The sequence below is a fragment of the Chelonoidis abingdonii genome, chromosome 2, assembly GCF_003597395.2.
Source record: "Chelonoidis abingdonii isolate Lonesome George chromosome 2, CheloAbing_2.0, whole genome shotgun sequence".
Taxonomy (NCBI): Eukaryota; Metazoa; Chordata; order Testudines; family Testudinidae; genus Chelonoidis; species Chelonoidis abingdonii.
The window spans coordinates 269,154,316-269,175,769 of record NC_133770.1 but is presented as its reverse complement, the minus strand read 5'-3'; the positions used below and the strand labels follow the sequence as shown (position 1 = coordinate 269,175,769).

Sequence of the window (21,454 nt, the reverse complement as noted above, 5' to 3'; positions counted from 1 at the left end):
TACATCTTGGTTACTGCTCACTTAAACTGCCAGTTGTCTGTAATACTTGAAGTATCATTTTTCAAGTAAACAGGTTGCATGGTGTCTTTCTGTGTTAAAAGTTACACTTCTTATTTGAGAAGGATTTGAAAGTGTTTCATAATTGAATTATGAACATCATGGATTTAATTGCAGGTCTAGTGTCATCAGGTTATTTCCTTGTAATTAGGGAAATTATTTTTGTAATGTTTCAATATGAAAAGTAATGCTAAATATTTAATTTATTAAAAATACAAAATGATTTTGATAGACATTTACACACTGCATCTCATTTGTAAAATGGGAGATCATTCCTAATAAAATATCCTGTATCAAACTATGGTATGAAATGAAAATAAAGCAAATTCAGATTTGTCTCCAAACTTAGATTTTGAAGAAACAAGGTATTTTGAAATGAAACAAAATACAATGTGTTTTTTAAATGAACATTTCCACTGAAATATTACTAACCCAACTGTTGCAGTACTGGTAGTAAAATTGATTCATTTTCATTGTCCAAGGTGTGATAGTTGCAAAAAAATAAACAAAGCCTCAGTAGTAACAGTTCTTCCATTTCTAATAATCTTAGGTGGAATTAGTTACTAAGTTAAATAAAATGCTTTAAATTTTAAACAATGATTTTAAATTGACAAGTATTCTTTTAAATAAGGTATTTAAATATTTATCTTAATTTGAAATAAATTGGAAATTTTCAGTGCTGGTTCATTTAAGAAATGTAAAATATACTCTTAATTGATTTTGTGAATATTATGAAGTGTTATATCTTGAAAAATCTTGAATATCTAATATTCCTGAATGACTTTGACAGGAATCCTACACATACAAGGACCCCATTACAGAATTTGTAGAATGTTTGTATGTTAATTTTGACTTCGATGGTGCCCAGAAAAAACTGAGAGAGTGTGAAGCGGTAAGACTTTTAGCTTATGTAAACTTAACAATTTTGTAAGTTTCAGATGTTGACAACATAAATATACTAAACATGGTCTTATAAAAATTCTTTCAGTGAATCTGACACTAAATAATCTTTCGCCTTTCTTAAACGAAAAGTCCTGTGACTGATTTGGATCCATTTTTCAACACTTTTTGAAGCAGCTATTGCAGATACAGCTTTTTTGTCATGGGGTAACAGTCCATCCAGGTCTGCTAGATAGTACAGGTTGAGAGAAACATGGACCTGCCACTTTGAGAGAAATTAGCCCTGCCCCCTTCCCCATAGAGCCACTACCCCATGCAGTTTTTGGCCCTCTGGTATGAACGTCTGCCTTCCATAATTGCGGAATTATTTTCTTTCAGAAGTATTTAAAATATTTAAATAATGCAAAATATATACTTCCACATCAATGTCTCTGCTTTTGTGTTTTGCACTATGCAGGTGTTTTAAAGCTGGTTATCAGCAGCAAAAATGTCTGTGTCTGTCTCAGCTTCTCACTCTCTGTAGATCATACAAAACCTTCCAAAATTAATAGGAAAGAAGAAAAATACTGAAAGGTAGTAAGTTTGGCTGCCAAATTGATCAAGCTGGGAAAAAATCCTTTTGCTCAGAACATGAAGTACAATCTGATCGAATTATTGACAAATTTCCTGACCACCAACACGGGCATCAGAGGAGGCTGAGAGCAGTTGATGGAGCAAAACAGCACTGAGCTTGACATGTGAAGGGAAGAGAACATACGAATAGAACAAAGATTACACTCAAGCCTTGTCTATATATGGAACATGTTTTGTATTAGAAAATGTGGTGTTTTTTTTTACCTTGAGTTTGGACAGAGATAATTGTGTAAACTACAGCTAGCTAACATTTGTAAATACAACTGACCTTCCAAACAGTAAAGGAAGACTCATGTTTAATGCTAGTTAAAACATTTATAATGCATTTTCTAGCCCAGTGCATTTTGCAATTTATAAAAAGTCTCTCTAATAGGAGAAAGGTCTTAGATGATGTTAACCACACAAGTAATGCATTCTCAGGTGGGATTTTCAGGAAGAAGTGTATTGCTGAGCATGATCAGAAATCTGTGGTGACTGCAGAGAGAGGAGGTTGTCTGTGGGCTTTTTTCACCTGTTAAGACTGTCATTTTTACCTAAAGGATAAGCAGAAGTTCATAAATTCGCAATGTCCATGCTGTAAAGCTCTGAGTCATATGACTCAAGTATACCATATGTAACAGACAACAGCTGGCCCTCCTGGCTCCTGCGTCTTCTGGGCTCAGATAAAGTCAGCCAGAGACCTTGGGTTCTGAAACCATTGGTGTTTTTTACACCTCTACCCTGATATAACATGGTCCTCAGGAGCCAAAAAAATCTCTCTGATGTGGCAGTGGGCTGATTCTGCAGTCTTGCTGCTCAGCACCCTGTCACACATAGTAATTAAATTTTGTATTCTTTTGGGATTTGTAGCTAGTTGCTAAAATTGAACTGTGAAATAGATCTTCTCTGTTAATAGGTGACTTGATTTGCTTTTCCACTTGTTTAATGTGTAGATATTAGTATTTAGCACGTTATGTGTGTGTAATTTTTGTGCTACATAGTGTGTGGCATATTTTCACGTATGTATCTGCTAAGGTTATTGCAAAAACATAAATTTTATATTTTGGCTGTAGAAATAACTAAAGCAGATTATTCATAGATTTAGAGAGATCATTGTAAAGAATCATCTGTGATTGAGTCCACAGTTCTGAAACCTTGGCTGCTGTAGAACAGCATAGTTCTAAATATTTTAAGTTAAGAGAAATGGGTACAGATTCTGTAACAGTATGTTCTTATTTTACCTTGTTTCCTCCAAACTTGGTAATAGTAATTTTAATATTTAGCTACAGAATAACTTCATTTGCTCTACAGAGTAATCTGCTTTGTGAATAGAGGTTATAACTCCTGAAACAATGTACTTTAATTTCAGTGTTGCTACATGGGTGGGATGAAAATTCCTTTAGTTACAAATTTAACCCATTACCATAATTATCTGATGAAAAATCTAAGGCTCATGTAATTATTGGGGTTGTGGGTTAGTAGAGAAGGGAATATTGTATTCATGCAATTGTGAACTTCCTCTTGATGGCACTAGAGTCAATATAGCTGTGGTAGAATGAGCTATAGTCTGTTTTGGCATGCACATTAGCAGAATTGTTGAGGTCACTGTCCACTTAATATTTTCCCAGAATTGCAAAAGTGGAAGTGGAAATCTTGGAGTGAGGAAGAGAAAATAAATATATTGTTTTTACTGCTGTAGAGAGCTTTTAATAAAATATTGGGAATTGGAGGACTAATCGTCCCCTTGTTGGATGAAGACTTGGATAAAAATTGCATATATACAACAAGACAGGATAATTGGGTTTTAGCAGATTATGTTCTGAAAATTTGTGTTAATATGTAAAGCTCTGCGTATGTTTGAAGATATTCCAGAAACTACTTCAGAAGACACTAATCACTGGTTTTAGTTACTGAGGCTATCTGCATGAGTGTGTTTACTTTAGATATTGTTTCTATCATTATTTTCTTTCCCCTGTTTTTACAGGTGCTTGTGAATGACTTTTTCTTGGTGGCGTGTCTTGAAGATTTCATTGAGAATGCTCGTCTTTTTATATTTGAGACTTTCTGTCGTATTCATCAATGTATCAGCATTAGGTAAGAAAACCATAAATACGTGCAATAATGAACTTTTTTTAAATTTAACCCTTTAATTTATGTTTTAGGCAATTGAGGGTTATTTGTGCTCCAGTAAGAGTCCACCACTGTCAGAGAAAAGGAAAAGCATTGTCTAAAATAAATACAATGGAAAGATTCACTTGTAGTTTGTAATAGGTTTTGCATTTATGTTTAAATATTTATAATTCCCTGTTTTTACATGCATTCATTTTTTTTTTGAAAAACTCTCCTATAAAGCTGGTCTCTGCCTAAAGGTAAATAATTTTGGGGGGAAATGTTGAAGCTTTCAGAGCCCATGTTGAACTGGTAGGGCTGGCAGCTGAAACCAACTTTTACTCGTTACTGGAACAAATTTGACGTGAAAGTCACTGTATGAAAGCTACGCATTCTTTGTATTTTTTTTTTTTAGATAAAGTTTTTAAAACTTAGAGGTCTAGCTACATCTGGAGTAGCCTTTTTGCTCAGTTCTGGGAGGGGCAGGGATTGATGTTGGGGGGTGAGGGGAGCTGCTGAGCATGCCCAGTATTCATCTTCTAATTTGCCAGATCCTAATGAAGCTTCGCTTCTTAGCATTACCGTAGAAGTCTTGGAGAAATACACACACTATTTGACCTGCTGATGACTGTCTTCACTTCCATAAGCTGTGCCTAGCTTTTTATTAGTCCATCTAATGAAATCGCTGTTTTTGGCTTTTAGAGGTGGTAATACCTGAGAACTATATTTACTATACTCTGTTATAACCAAGGTAACTTCTTTCACAGCAAAACAGATCTGCTTATTCAGCACAGTTCTGTTTTGAGTAGTATATTGCCAAGTAGATTGTAGCAATGAGCTGCTGGAGTTTATCATGAACACAATCACTAAATCCTCTTGCCACTATCAGCAGCGTTACATATATCAATTGTATAACCTCCCTTGAGGGTCTCAAGTGATACTAGTATCTCTAGCACACACTTCCTGGTTTGAGTCTAATTTTAGGTCCTGGTTTACTCTCCACTACTGTTGAGGTAGAAGGCTGCGGTTAGACATAGTTGTAGCCGGGTCATGGCCAGTATGGTTAAGTTGTTGTGTAGTTGGAACTTAACCATGTACCGCATAACCATTTTAAAATCCTCTGTAGTCTAAGGCTTTTGAACAGTTGTGTGGTGTTGGTGTTTTGGGGAAGTGGTGGGGGGGAGATTTAAAAAGAAACATTGAGTTCTGTTTGTTACCAGTAATCTCTGTCTTTGAATATCATGTGATTCCCATCACCAGTGATGGAAACTGGAACTATATATATACTAGTGGACAAACATCCATAGACTGATGCAGTTTAGATAAGATATTCAGATTTTCATCAAAATATATTCTAGCAAGTATTTTTTATGTAGCATATTTTCAGGATGAAATTAAAAATCAGTTTATTAGAGAAACGTTTGCCAGAAACTATTAATGTAGTGGTACAATCCTAGTGAAGCTGACTACTTTGAGATCTATCATGTGTTTCTGAAATGTAAAAGCAGCTCTAAAATGAAACTCGGAAGAATTCTTAACTATAGATAAAGTCAGAATATGGAAGTGGTATTTAAGCACTTATCCGAAAATATGCTTCTGCATCCCTTTGCATCACTTTGTTAAAGAAACAGTTAAGACGTTTAACTTCAACAGAGATAGAATTGGCAAAAGACTCTTTAGTATGTTATAAAGTCAGCAAAAAGTTGATTTTCCTGTTCTTGTAGTTATAGTAAATACCCAGACAAAAAGTAACTTTTATTCCAGCAGTCTCTCCCTAAATGCTTTTCATGACCTATTATTCATTATTCAACATAATTTGTCTTCATAAACTGATTTTGAAAGTGTTTTTAAATGTCTGGCATTCATATTTACCAGATAATTGTTGCCTTTAAAATTCTTATGCCTAATTTATAGACAAATGAAAATAATAGCATCCCCACTAATCTTGTCATTCTTAATTTTAAACTTTCATCATACTCTGTTAAAGACTTTATTCAGTCTGACTAAGGTATCCATATAAAATAAATATTAATCAGCCCTACTTAATGTTGCATATTAATTGCAAAGTTGTAATGCTGTTAAACTGTACTAGATGCTCGGTATCAAGTTAGGATTTTTGTTTTGCTTGTTTCAGTATTTTTACATCAGTAATGGATGATGTAGTAGTATAAAAGTTTTTAACAAGTGCTCAAAATTCCCTCATGAAAAAATAAATAAAATAGCTGCTTGTAAAGTACAGGATTAGCTCCTGGGAAATACAGGATAATTTATGGGGCTCTGCTACTGCCTACAAATTTTCAATAATGTAAAAGTTTTACGTTTGACGGATGTGAGCTTTGTATATCTTAAAATCCTATTCCGGAATGTTGCTGTCAGTTGAGCTCTCTTGATGACTTTAGAGAGGCTAGTTATATCTAAATATTAATGATTATTAGTAGGATCAACTTAGCTCAAAGTTCAAGGACTAAAGAGTCTCTTCTTATTAAAGATACTCTTTAGAACATTTTATTTAGCATACTATTTTAATATTTATGTTTATAAAAAGGATTTACCTGTTGGTCAGTCGTGTGCAAAAGAAGCTGAAGATTTCACTTGATGAATCAGTTAGCTGTAGGAGAGAATGCAGGCAGAAGCCCAGCAGCAGAGTGGGGGCTATCCTGTTTATTGTGCTCAGTGTAACATGAATGATTATCTGCCCTGTGGGCAGGTGGCGTATATGTGCATTCAGTGCAAGAAGCTCCTGGCCCTCAGAGACCACGTACGGGCTTTGGAGGCCAAGGTGGCGGAACTGGAGGAGCTAAGGGAGGCAGAGAGGTATGTTGATGAGGCTTTCTGGGACACTGTAGATTTGTCCCACCTCCGGTCAGACAGCCCCTGCGCTGTTAAGGAGGATGAAGGGCTCAGGGATGCAGAGCAATCAATGGGAGCAGAGGGAAACCTTCCCATAGTTTGGACCCTCCTTCCAGATGATGCTGGGGTATCCTCTCGCACTGACGTTACCTCTCTGGGGGAGGGAACTCCAGTCATTAGGAATAGGCAGATGCTAGTAATGGGAGATTCGATCATTAGAAACATAGCTGGGTTTGTGATGACTGGGAGAACCGTATGGTGACTTGCCTGCCTGGTGCGAAGATTGCGGATCTCTCGAGGCATCGAGATAGACCTGTGTGTAGTGCTGGGGAAGAGCAGGTGGCCGTGTACATGTAGGTACCAACGACATAGAGAAGGGTAGGAGAGACATCCTGGAGGCCAAATTTAGGCTGCTAGGAAAGAGACTGAAATCCAGGACCTCTATGGTAGCATTCTCGAATGCTTCCAGCTCCACATGCAGGGCCAGGGAGGCAGGCAGAGCTTCAGAGTCTCAAGGCATGGATGAGATGATGGTGTGGAGAGGAGAGGATTAGATTTATTAGGAACTGGGCAAGCTTTTGGGATAGGGGGAGCTTATACAGGAAGGATGGGCTCCACCTAAACCAGAGTGGATGTAGACTTCTGGTACTTAACATTAAAAAGGTTGCAGAGCAGTTTTTAAACTAAGAGATGGTGGGGAAAGCTGATTGCTGCAGAGGAGCATGTGGATTGGACAGAGACTTCTCTTAGAGGAGAGTCTGTTGATAGAGATTCTCTAGGTTTTAGTCAGGAGGAGAGAATGGAAGAGGATAAAGCACGGGCCAGATCAGACGAGAGACATTCACATAAAAAAAATCTGACTCATCAGAAAAGGGCAGACAAATAAACAGTGACAAGTTTTTAAAGTGTTTGTACACAAATGTTAGAAGTCTAAATAATAAGATGGGTGAACTAGCATGCCTCATGTTACAGGAGAATATTGATATAATAGGCATCACAGAAACTGGGTGGAGTGGGGACAATCAATGGGACACAATCATTCAGTGGTACAAAATATATTGGAAGGACAGAACAGGTCGTGTGGGGGACAGGGGGAGCGGGAAGTGGCACTGTATGTGAAAGAAAATGTAAAAGCAGCAATGAATCCTGTGGCACCTTATAGACTAACAGACTTTTGGAGCATGAGCTTTCGTGGGTGAATACCCACTTCCTCAGATGCGTGTAGTGGAAATTTCCAGGGACAAGTATATATATGCAAGCAAGCTAGAGATAATGAGGTTAGTTCAATCAGGGAGGATGAGGCCTTGTTTTAGCAGTTGAGATGTGACAACTGAGAGGAGAAAATGTAGAATCAAATGAGGTAAAAATCTTAAATGAATCCACATGTTCCATAGAATTTCTATGGATAGTAATTCCATGCTTTAATAAGAGTATAACAGTAGGGATCTATTATCAACCACCTGACTGGGACAGTGATAGTGACGATGAAATGCTAAGGGAAATGCTAAAGGCTATCACAATAAAGAACTCAATAATAGTGGGGGATTTCAATTATACCTATATTGACTGGGTACATGTCACCTCAGGACGAAATGCAGACACATAGAAGAACATAAATTGTTGGGAAAAAGTCAACATGGTTTCTCTAAAGGGAAATTGTGTCTTACTAATCTGTTAGTTCTTTGAAGGTGTCAACAAACATGGACAAGGGGGATCCAGTGGACATAGTGTACTTAGATTTCCAGAAAGCCTTTGTAAAGGTCTCTCACCAAAGGCTCTTATGTAAATTAAGTTGTCATGGGATAAGAGGGAAAATCTTTTCATGGATTGAGGACTGATTGAAACACAGGGAACCAAAGGATAAGAATAGATGGTAAATTTTCAGAATGGAGAGGGGTAACTAGTCATGTTCCCTAAGGGTCAGTCCTAGGACCAATCCTATTCAACTTATTCAGAAATGATCTGGAAAAAGGGGTAAACAGTGAGGTGGCAAAGTTTGCAGATGATACTAAACTGCTCAAGGTAGTTAAGACCAAATCAGATGGTGAAGAACTTTAAAAAGATCGCACAAAACAAAGTGATTAGGCAACAAAATGGCAAATGAAATTTAATGTGGATAAATGTAAAGTAATGCACGCTGGAAAAAATAGCCCCAACTTTACATACAATATGATGGGGACTAATTTAGCTACAGCTAATCAGCAAAGAGATCTTGGAGTCATTGTGGATAGTTCTCTGAAGACATCCACGCAATGTGCAGCGGCAGTCAAAAATGCAAACAGGATGTTAGGAGTAATTAAAAAAGCGATAGAGAATAAGATGGAGAATATCTTATTGCTCTTATATAAATCCATGGTACACCCCCATCTTGAATACTGCATACAGGTGTGCTCTCCTCATCTCAAAACAGATATACTGTCATTAGAAAAGGTTCAGAGAAGGGCAACTAAAATGATTAGGAGTTTGGAATGGGTCCCATGTGAAGAGAGATTAAAGAGGCTAGGACTCTTCAGCTTGGAAAAGAGACTAGGGGGGATATGATAGAGGTTTGTGAAATCATGAGTCATGGAGATCATTACCTGTTAGGTTCATTCCCTCTGGGGCACCTAGCATTGGCCACTGTCAGTAAACAGGAAACTGGGCTGAATGGACCTTTGGTCTGACCCAGTATGGCCATTCTTAGGCTATGTTCTTACGGTTTATGATATATGCTGGTCATATTTAATCTGACATTTATGTTCTTTTATATATTCGCATTTTAAAGGGTTCATTCTTCATATGCCACTTTTTTAATTTGGAAAAGCAAAAGAAATGTCTTCTGTAAAGTGTAGTACCACTCTAGTGCCACTCCTGACCAAAATACCCAGTGCATCAGTGAGTTAAGGAATCTTCCCTTTCTCCTTCAAACACACTATAGTCCAACATTGAAGAAACCCACTCTGAATACGTTTATTCTAGCCAATTGCCACCCAGTGTCAAACCTGAGCAAACGTATTGAAAAGATAGCCAGTCTTAACTATAAGTTCAACTGATTGAAGATAACAGTTTAGACCTGATACAATCTGAATTCTGACCAAGACATGGAACTGAAACTGTTTTAGGGGCATAGATGAATAATCGCCTCTTGTCAGCAGATAAGAAGGCAAACATCCGTTCTCATCCTCCTGGACCTTCTGCAGCATTTGACACTGATCATGAGCTATTGTTTTCTCACCTGAGGGGTGGCAGGGATCCAGGGAAGTGCGCTAAAGTGTTAAGTGCTGGAAGACGTACCCAATGGCTAGTGACTGGAAATTGCACCTCTACCTCTGGACCTTTCAAGGGTCAGTTCTCTCTTCAGTATCTACATGTAGCCACTAGATGAACTTGGCAGATGACATAGACCAGGGGTTCTCAAACTGGGGGTTGGGACCCCTCAGGGGGTTGCGAGGTTATTACATTGGGGGTTGCGAGTTGTCAGCCTCCTCCGTAAACCCTGCTTTGCATCCAGCATTTATAATAGTGTTTAAATAAATTAAAAAGTGTTTTTAATTGATAAGGAGGGGTCTCTCTGAGGTTTTCTGTGAAAGGGGCCACGAGTACAAAAGTTTGCACTGACATAGACTCAAGTGCCACAACATACAGCTGAGACACAGCTTTACCTATCTTTCTCCACATATGAATGGACTTGACAGAACTGGATTTTTGAGATTCAAAAAGTTAAAACTTTATAACAATAAAGCAATAATCATTGTCAGCATCATATATCAAAGTGTAAACATCCTTAAATCAAGCTAGTAAGTTCTCAGGTAGCACTTTACTTTTTTTGCCTGTCTAAATTTCAATTATGGATGGAAATATTTTTTTCATCTGTTTGTATATGGCAATGAAATTGAAGTTTACTGACATGTATCGATAAAAATCTAATCCTTCCAAGCCTACATATATGACCATGCCCCTGCTACCAAGCTGGATCAGTTCTTGGACAAGATCAGCTCATTGGTGAAGAATAGCTGGTTGAAGCTGAATCCAGGCAAGATAGAGATTATGGTGGGCAGAAGAATTTAGATGGATAATTGGTCTCCTTTGGTTAAAGGTACACATACATTAGTCAGTTTGGTTTGTAATTCAGATGTACTCTTGGATTTCTTGCTGACATTAAGTTCTTACATGGCAGCATCCATGAGTAATGCTTTCAATCATCCTTAGTTGGCCAAGAGACTCCTTCCCATCCTGGCAGACCTGTCTTTAATCATTCATGCCTATGTCATCTCTTGGCTGGATTTCCTGGGCACGAAGTCTTCAACGTTTAGGAAATTCCAGCTAGTACAGAACGCTGCAATTGTTTCCTTAGCAATACAGGCTTCTGCAAGCTTATCAAACGTCCTCTTCTCTCTATACCTGCTTCCCATAGACTTTCAAATCAAGTTCAAGGTCTTAAAAATGGCTCAGGCCCAGGATATCCAAAAGATCGCCATAAACTCTGGGATGAAAGCAATGGTTTCTGTAACACAATGGAGCGCTCCAGAAGGATAAACCTCCTCTTTGCAGGAGACAGAACTTTCTTCGGCTTCTTTGAGACTGTAAAATGAACTCACCCGAAAACTGAGGACCATCACAAACCTCACCACTTTCCACTCCAAGTGCAAGACACATTTCTTTGACTGTCTTCTCTAACAAATACACAGCAATAGATGTATTTAAAAAATAGCCTCCTAAATCTCTAGCAAAACATGATGCTCCACTGCACATACTTCTTCTCCTCAAGAAGGGGATGAAAGAACAAACGTGACGTTGTCACGTTGTTAATGCACTATTGGAAGTTGCTCAAATACTATGATGAGCATTGTATAAAAACATATATTGAGTAGAATACTACCAAAACTGAGCTTGTAGTTAACAAGCTAATGGTTGACTCTGCTTGATGTGAGTAGATGAGTCTTAAGTTTTTTAAATTGGTTGTGATGTATATCTGTAATAAATATATATATGAAAGTTTCTCATTCTTAAGACAGCAAAATACTAGTCTTCAAGTATATTTTTAAGAGTGAGAAACTTTCAGAATTCAACTAGGGAAGATCATTTTTGTTATGGTGCCAGACAGCCTTTATTGGCTGGTGGAGATGGACTAATCGGGTCTACCCAGTTTTTTATTTTGGAGTCTGGACATGGCTGTCCTTGTCACGTTTTAACCCAGGTAGTCACTGCTTTGTTCGGTAGGTAATCATTTGTTCTTCTCCCACTTTGAAGCCCAAATCTCAACTCTGCATACAGCATAACAAAACTGGATGTGGGCTTCTTACAGAAATATGTAAGTGTTTCATGCATGGCAGACTCTATAGTTCCGTGGATTGGTCAGCTAAGAGTTATTTTATTGGAAGGCCGACTGCTTTATTTTATAGTCCAAGGTCGATGACTCCAAGTGAATCCCAGTGCTGTTCCTGGACATGAGAATCACACCACATTGCTTGATAATATTGCTTAATTATACAGAACAAATTTGAAAACAATTAATGGAAAATCTGTTTTTTCCATATGTTAGACACAAAATAGATGCCTTGCTTAAAAAATTAACTATTATTTACATCTGTTGGGCAGCTGATATTTCCAAAGGATGCAATTACTTTGTTAGTTGTAACTTAAATTTTACTTCCTAAATCATCCTGCAATCATTGTGCCTAATGGTGAACAATGGATTAAATTAATTCAGAATGTGAGTGGGTTAGCTTAAAACGTCTGTCTTTATTTAGCAGAGGAGCGGAATACTAGTGATTTAGTCCCCCATTTTCTCTTCAGGCCCCACTCCCCACTATAAACTTCCTGCAAAAGAAACCTGTTTCAATTGATCTGTGTATTTTAAATATCTTGAATCCTTCATTTTATATCTGGAATTCTGTAAACTGTTTAAATAGGGGGAAAGCCTTCAGTGTAAAATGAACAAATGGAGATGAGGTTGTAAGATGCTTGAATTATGATCTTGAAGCTGTTTTAGCTAGAGAGATGCACAAGTTAAAAAAATTTTGTTTGTTTGAAATACAAAAGATACAGAGAATATAAATTTATTTCCTAAGTATTAGGTTACTTACTATAATAACTTTATTAGCACTTGCAACTGTGGGCACTTTTAAAAACGATAACCTAGAACCCACCTTCATTTCAGTTCTACTCTTTATTAGACCAGAGATGGCTGTATAATTGTGAATTAATTCAGTTGATCACATCAGGAAAAATACCCCTTTGAATCTCTGGGCACTTTTACTGAGCAATGTGTATTGTTGTCATAGTTTAGTTTCATTTCACCTTTATTCTCTGCAGTTACCATTAAATTATTTGCTCTTGCCATGCATTCAGGAAAGCCATAAAACCGACCTCTTTTGTTAATCTTAATTTTCAAGTTTACATTTAAAAATATGCTTAGTCTTTCACAGTGATCACTCCTTTTACAATGAGCATTTGCAACTGCTGCTGAGGTGTGCCCACTGTGCAGGAATTCTGTGCTTTTGGCTTAAGAAATTATTAAATACAAATTCAGTTTGAACTTATGGTTTTGTTAGCAAATTTTCTTCTTTGTTTGAATTGTATGCATGTTTTAAGAACACTGAATTTAACTTACTATGATTTCTTGAGACATTTATTTAGGAGCAACTTGTAAATTGTTTTCTCTTAGAGGCTGCTGAGCCAGATGCCAGCAAAGCTGTAAACTAGAATATTAACTACAAATTTACATCACATTTGAAAATGCTCAATGTAAAATGCCTGTGGATGAGGTTAGATGTGCAATGTGATATAAAGCTTAAAAATGACTTGGACTAATTAGATGTTTTTGGCAGCCATTCTGCAGTCAGATGCATTTTCTATTATCATAACGCAGTTAATGGAAAATCAAATATAAATGTTGATTTGTAATCATATACATTTCATTTTTGAAATGAAACTTTTTCTGCATGTTCCTCATTAACACACACTTTGAAGCTAGTGTTTTAAAGAAAACTTTTTGCATTTAGGAGCAGGCTTCAAAAGAACATATCATTTTGACCTTTAATTTTCAAATGTGACCTTCAAATATATTTAAACAACAAAAAGACAACATCAGATATATTTTGTAAGTGTCTCAAATAAGGAGTGTAAGAACAGCATTGAGCCATTAAGTCAAAAAAAAAAAAAATCTTGTTTTGGACCTTTGGCAGATAAGCCTACTTTAGATAGACAACACCTGTTCTGAGTAAAGCCATCTACAGACAGAATGTATCATCAATCAGGAGACTCCATTGAAAAGCCTAGACTTTACCTGAAGAATGTAAATATTAAGTATTTAAGATACTGGAAAATCTCTCAGAGCTTGTCTTAAAATATTTTTTGACTCTTTGGTGTGTTATGTTTAAAAATTGGAAAATGTACAATATTATGTGCCTTAAACCACTTCCTTTGACTACTGTTGACACCAGCACTTAGAGCAGGTTAAGGCTGGATATTGACAAATTTAAAAAGGTTTTTGTTTCAATATTTTTGCAAAATCCACCTATTGTATGAATTGCAAAATGCAAATTATAGCTTAAATACTATGCATGTGGGGCTATAGAAAAACCTGAGATAGTTAGCACATGTTAAGAGCACTGGTCTCTTAAAAGAACAGTGTCAAATTGTAGTAGATAAGGTCTGAAGTGTGTTTTTGTTTTTTATTTTTAAGCACAGATATCCTGATTTCATTGAAGTGTGGTTGTTTGCTTGCTCTATTAGGACAGTGACTGAGATCCCAAAGAAATAGTCATTCCAAGACTAGAAGAGACCTTATAAGGAAACTTGTATTACAATAAGTACACACAGTTTGCTTGCCATATAGATCATGATTCAGGAAAAGACTTCAGTATGTGCTTAAAGTTAAGTGCTTTCCTGAATCAGGGCCTTATGCAGTACAATCTTTTTTATTCTATTTGCTATTAGATCTTTGCTAAAAAGTGGTTAGAGTGGTGGTGCCATTTTTAATAGTTATTTCCAGTCTGCAGAATAGGAGCTGTAGTGAGGTTTCATTCCTAAATGTCACTAACTTTTAAACTGTGCTACAATATGTCCATCCAAGTACTTACAAAAAAGAAAAAGTTCTGTGTGATGCATTATCCGTGACATTTTATTTTAGTTATTTGCTGACTTGAACTATTTGGTAATCTGCATTGCAGATACCTAGTCAGTGTGAATTGATGATCTGTTCCACAGCATAAGCTTTTTTTAAATAAAAATGAATTATATTACAGTGGCCCAAAGTAAGTTACTTAATACACTGCATATTTTACCCTCTTGAGTTTTGTAAACATCGCGTGTCAAAAGTGAATGCCATCATGTTTGTCTTTTTCTTTTGTGCTTAATATGTTTAGTGTGAGTTCTATTAACTGTCTTGCATGAAAAGTTACTGATTACTCTTTTGGCAATTAAAAGATGAATTTCTTGCAACAGGAAGTGGTAAAACAACAAGGAGGGGCCCTGTTCTGTAACTTTGTTACCATTCGCTTTTAGGTCAGAAGCATCAGGTAAAAGCAACAGACATTAGCCAAGTCTGGAAACTGATAGAAGCATGAGATTTATAAGCCTTCAAAATGAGTCAAGCTCCAGCAGGAAATGCAGGGGGTTTATTGGAAAGCCACAGGAAACACCAGCTGTAGGAATTATGGCTGGTCAAAACAGCGCCTGTTCCATTAAATAAAATGACACACATCCCCACTTGCGTTTTTCCTTGAAGAATGAGAAATTGCAAGAAATCTGGGCATAAAGTGTATCATCCTCATGAGGGTGATGTAATTGTCACAAATCTTCTATATCAGAAACCCTCTGAAGTTCAGGAACAAGTGTCATGACACAGCACATCAAAGTGAACTGCCAGCTGTGTGGTGCTTTATTACTAATTGAGTTAATGTGAAACACTTCCCTGAACCAATTATCTAAACTGTATTTAAATCCAGGCAGCCTTCAAGAAAAGGAAAAGCAGCTCAGATGGTCTCTTTATAGTGTTAGTTGCCGTTTTATGTTGTGGTGAGATTGCTTAAGCGCCTAATCTTATTTAATACCTTCGGTTTCTGGAATATATAGTCATGATATAATAAAATTTTGTAACTGTTCATCAACATTGAACCTTTTCCATTTATGAAATAACATTTGGATGACTGTGTGTGAAATGTAAAATCAGATTTTGAATAGTATATTAAATTATTTAATATAGCACGTATCATTCTTGGCTTCTAAAGTGTCAAACTTAGGGGCTTTCAACTTACAGTGAATGTGATAGCAGTAATTGTAGCATTTCAGTAAGTGTTGAGTTGCTTGTATGGGGGCAGTCTGCTATAAATTTTTTCCTGTGTATTTATTTCTAGTCTTGCAACTGAATACAACTGACTGTGTCCTGAATGGTATGAGTGAGGGAACCATAAAAGAAGAAGTCTTAGCCTTGCATATATCTTAATCGGTTAAAAATCATTATTTTATGTCTTTGAGGAGGCAGGGTTGGTGGTAGGCATTTCTGTATTTTTACTGAACTTACTGTTTAGATTATTTTTGCATCATGCACACTCTGTCATATGCAGTATTTGATTGCTGTCAACCAGAAACCTCACAAGCCAATTAAAGTTTTCAGATTGTTCAGGTTCACACTCTTGGCTACTGTGTGCTGATTGGCTCCTGAAGAAGAGGCTCTTTTCATTAAGAATGTGGCCATAATTTGGTGATTAGTTTTACATGCTATGAGCCATCTTCTTAGGTGTGTTTGGATCATTCTATGGGACAGAGTTGCTGCAAAACTGATTTACCTGGTAACAGGTTGCTTATATGCCATAGACTTGCTGTATCTCCTACACTACCCCTTCCCTTGCAACTGGCATAACAATGTGGCCAGAACATCCTTATCTATAGCAGTCCCCAGCTGCTAAGAAGGCTCTTTGGGGCCATAGGCAGCTGGTGCAAATTCAGCCTTTGATCTGTTCTAACTTTTGTGCCATTGAGAGGAAGATGCATGGCTAAAAGTTTAAAAAAAAAAAAAAAAAATCTGTTCTAGCATTTCTGCACAATAATATATTCCACGCTATTTCATAAATTGGACCCAGTTGGTGTCCATGTAAAAACAAAAAATCTTAGATAGCATGCCAGTATGCTGAAAATTAATTATTTAGAGACAGACATGTAAAATAGTGTAGTTTAATCCATAGGACTGTGCTTGCGTCTGGTTGAGTATACGCTTGCTTAGATTTTGTGTAATTTCTTGTGCATGCTGTAGAAAGTTATGACTACACTCCTATTTCAAAACCTGTGATATATGAAATTATTTCAAAGTCAAATGAAAACGTGCTTCCCAAAACACACACTTTAGCACGTGATAAACATTTTAGCTAATTTGCAATTTCTTATTGTTACTGAAATTGTCAGCTCACCTGATCACTATTAACTGACCCACGGTGCTTGACATGACAAGTATTACACTGTAACATGAGAGGTGATAATTTTTTCTGTCTTTTGAGAGCAGTTTGTTTTTTTCCCTTCAGTATGCTGGCAGATAAACTAAATATGACCCCTGAAGAAGCTGAACGATGGATTGTCAATCTAATTCGAAATGCAAGACTGGATGCCAAGTTAGATTCAAAATTGGTAAGTTTTATACTTCATTGTGTAGAAGAGTCCAGCTTGGTTTGTTTAATCCTAATTTTCTTCCTTACTAATTGCTAGCAGTATTTGTAATACTAATATATCTTTACATATCTTTTTATTCTATTGATTCTGAAGTATAGTGTTCTTCCTTTACCCCATTTTGGCACTGCACAGATAGTTGTTGTTGTAACAGGTATAAAGGTCATTAATACTAGTTTGAGAGCAGAAGTTAAGCCTGTCTGTCATGATATGGTTAAAGTTACATAGTTTCAGTTGTAAATCATACATTTTTTTTTGTAATCTTAGATACAAGCCTCTGTGAGTATAATATTGTTTAATCCTTTATAGTTAGTTGGACTATGAGTGAAATTTTAAAATAGTTGTTAAGTGAAGTGAGGTCTTGCACTTAATGGTATTTCTCTGTTTATCTGTTGTAATGTGATAATTTGTGTAAAACATATCTGATCAGTTCCAGAATTTGATATCAATGGGTATCAAGCCCTTTTGATTTTTTGATAAAAACAGGAAAAGCTGATTTCCACTCAACTCAGGCTGATAGGCTGATTTCCACTCAACTCAAGCTGATAGGCTGATAGACTGATTTGTCTTTGATGTCACAATCCCACTAAGAAGCTTCTGGATGCTGAGTGATTTTGAAAATCTGGCCCTTCTTTGGGTACCTAAATGGGAGCTGAGGTCTTTTTGATAATCTAGTCACAATTATGGGTGCTGAGGATTTGAGAAGCTGACCCGGAGCTCTTTTGGTCTGCCTCCTTGTTTCCTTCTATTTTGGTGACTCCTTGCAAACCCTTCTCTCCATGGAAGGGACGCACTCTCCATTTCTTCCTTCCTACGTACATCTACTCCCATGCCAGGAGCTCTGAAATAGAGGGGGTGGGTGAGTGGCACAAAAGAGCTTGTGGGTAGAATGGAATGGTGTAAGTAGTATCTGACGTGTGCAATGAACTTGGCCTACATAAGCAGTGAATTGTACAACTCTCTAGTGTTAAGTATACAAGAACAAAAAAATGGTTTAAACAATTGTATGAAGACTGCTTTGGATCTGAGGAATACTCTCCACTTGAACATGTATGCGCTGGGGCAGAGTTAGTTGTGTACAACCTTAATTTTGGCATTTCTTATCACTTTGGAGTGGTTAAATGTTTTTGCATATTTGGTAAATTAAAGTATGATCCCTCATGAGCTGTTTTTTTCCATTTAATTTCTAGGGCCATGTAGTTATGGGTAATAATGCGGTCTCACCCTACCAACAAGTGATAGAAAAGACCAAAAGCCTGTCTTTCCGGAGTCAGATGCTGGCTATGAACATTGAGAAAAAATTGAACCAGAGCAGTAGGGCTGAGGTAAGTACCAGTTGCATGTGTCTGTATTTCCATACCCTCATTTAACTTGGAGAGAAGACTACAGACTTTTGTTATTGCTGCTAAACACACACTGTATAATCTTTGCTTCTCACTCCCTCAGGGACGTTTTTAACTGCTCTGTGGCACTGGAGTTAAATTCAAAAGAATTTATTTTGTTGCCATGAGTTTACAAGTAGGCCATAGTTCCTGCTTTCTTTCCTCTTTTATCCCTACTTTATTCTTCTAGCTCTTCCTTTCACCCCTCGCATAATTCCATATCCCTCTTTCCATTCTCTGTTTTGGTTCTCGTCCTCATTTAACAACACCCTCTTGTACTTTATAGGGGAACAGGCAATTCATTAAATTGATACCTGAAGTGTCATTACAGAAGCATCTATCTAACATGGGTGGATTTATGCTAACTTAAATAGCAAGGTCATCCTGGTTGTGTGATACTATTTGCTACCATACTGGAGATGCCAGTTCTTTAGTAACTCCTGCTTTTGCTTGGTGGACACTTTAGTCACTCAAGGTATGTCTACACTACAATTAAAAACCCACGGCTGGCCCATGCTAGCTGACTCAGGCTCAGGCTAGGGGTCTGCTTGTTTGCGGTATAGAAGTCCAGACTCGGGTTGGAGCCCGTGCTCTAGGACCTTACATGGTGGGAGGGCAAGTCAGTTGCTGAAGGCCAGCCACAGGTGTCAGACTGCAGTTTGTAGACATACTCTAAATTGATATGGTTGGAATACAAATCTCCCTTAATCTGTGGGCATCCATGCACCTGAAGAAAAAATGGGATTGACGTTAAAACGTGGAAATTGTAGCGGGTGCCTAACATCCACCGGCAGCCAGCTGTCTTCCCATTCTCCCCTCCCTACCTCCTGCCAGTGGCTACGCCGATCAACTCCTCCTCCTCCTCCCTTCCAGCGCCTCCCACCCACTGCAGTCAGTTGGCAGGTGTGAAGCCTTGGGGGAAGGGATGGTGTAAAGGTGAGGCCTAGGACTGAGTGGGAGGTTAGAATCATAGAATATCAGGGTTGGAAGGGACCTCAGCAGGTCATCTAGTCTAATGCTCTGTTCAAAGCAGGACCAATCCCCAACCAAATCATCCCAGCCAGGGCTTTGTAAAGCCTGACTTTAGAAACCTCTAAGGAAGGAGATTTTACCACCTCTCTAGATAACCCATTCCAATGCTTCACCACCCTCCTAGTGAAAAAGTTTTTCCTAATATCCAACCTATCCCCCCTTCCCCCTACTGCAACTTGAGACCATTACTCCTTGGTCTTTCATCTGCTACCTTTCCCCCCCTCATGTTATTCTCCCAGGGGATCCTGCCCATTAGTTTCCTGAGGGAGTCAGTCTGCTTTTCTGAAGTCCAGGGTCCATATTCTGCTGCTCTCCTATCTTCGTTGTGTCAGGATCCTTGACCATCTCATGGTCACTGCCCACCAGGTTCCCATCCACTTTTGCTTCCCCTACTAATTCTTCCCGGTTTGTAAGCCGCAGGTTAAGAAGAGCTCTGCCCCTAATTGGTTCCTCCAGCACTTGCACCAGGAAATTGTCCCCTACATTTTCCAAAAACTTCCTTGAGCACCCCTGGGGAAAGGAGGAAGCCAGTGTCTATGCTCCCAAGCCTCTTATGTTGAAGGAAGAGAGAAAAGCGGAAGACTCGATGAGGTCCACCAGGGATCATGCTATATTGATTTTAATTTACTTGGGACATTCCTACATGATATGGTTATGTTCTGGAGAAAACCCATAGATAAACAGATTTTTCTAAAATTCCTACTAAAACTAAAAAAATACAAAATATTTAAATTTTAATTGGCATTTGTCATTAAGGCTGAAAGTATACTGAAGGGACCATTCTGACAAACTAAGGTAGATTTGTTTAATAATGTAGAAAATTGTGTAAAGGTCAAGTAACACAATTTTGTAAATAGTGCCAAATTATTTGTTACTTTAAGACACTTCAGGACTGTTCAAAAACATTTTCCATTTCCTGCCTTTCTGAGCCAAGGAAAAATCTTTGGCAATGTAACTTTGTTAATAGAACAAGAATGTCACAACAGGTTTACTTTAACTCTTAAAATATTGTAAGGAGAAGTAAATCACTATTAAGCACTGTGATGCTGATAAATGTTTAAGCAGTTCATTTATCCATGTGTTATGACTTGACGACTAATTATTAAACTGATTCCTGTTGGGTGGTATTTACAGAAGCAGCCATCTAACTTTATGAATAGGTTATTTTAAAAAGTTATTACAAATAACAATGTAGTATATGCTGTTAACATTTCAGTGGCTCATGTAAACAAATGGCTTTCTCTTCTCCTGCTGATACTTAATTTTTTTGTTTTATATATTTTTAGGCACCTAACTGGGCTACTCAAGACTCTGGCTTCTACTGAAACAGTTCTGAGGGGGGGGTATCAAATTTTCATTTGAGAGGAGAAGATAAATATATTATGTACCTTTTTTCAAAGAGCTAATTCTGGGAATTTGCAATACATAATGAGTTGAATAAAATTGGGTACTTTTAACTATCTTTGTAGCTTTATAATTTGAGTAGTTACATGTTTAAAAAAATTGCTACAAGATCAAATTTGCTACAATATAGTTCAGTTCTCTAGATTTTTAAATTAAAATTTAAATGTTGATTACCTTAGGCTTCAAGTTCCACTTGGTATAAGATCAAATATATTTTTGCATCCATCTTTGTTTGGAAACATGGGAATTCTATTTCTAGCTATTTATTTCTTTGTATATTGCAAATGGTCACATAGCAGATAGAACTATGGATTATGAGTCCAAGACAAGAGAGTATTAAAAGCACGTTCCTGAATGGTACAAACTGTTGGACAACTCTAGAGTATGTTGCCTATATTCCATACCTGCCATGACACCTTTAGGTAGAATGTCGACTGAGGTTTCGTATTATATAGGAAGGTACAGTG

General features: G+C 37.3%; 1 protein-coding gene across 2 annotated transcripts in view; it reads left to right on the top strand.

Annotated features, from left to right (window-relative positions):
- The window catches only part of EIF3E (eukaryotic translation initiation factor 3 subunit E), a 58,403-nt gene extending 37,358 nt beyond the window's left edge, over window positions 1-21,045 (top strand). The window contains exons 9-13 of one of the 2 annotated variants that reach the window (XM_032800316.2): window positions 848-949; window positions 3,554-3,663; window positions 17,028-17,130; window positions 18,360-18,494; window positions 20,870-21,045. In XM_032800316.2, the coding sequence (XP_032656207.1) occupies window positions 848-949; window positions 3,554-3,663; window positions 17,028-17,130; window positions 18,360-18,494; window positions 20,870-20,908 (489 nt within the window). In that variant the 3' untranslated portion in view covers window positions 20,909-21,045. Of the gene's footprint in view, window positions 1-847; window positions 950-3,553; window positions 3,664-17,027; window positions 17,690-17,726; window positions 18,495-20,869 lie in introns of those variants that run through there. The other variant, XR_012655383.1, reaches the window with a different exon arrangement.
- Window positions 21,046-21,454: the final 409 nt, after the last annotated feature.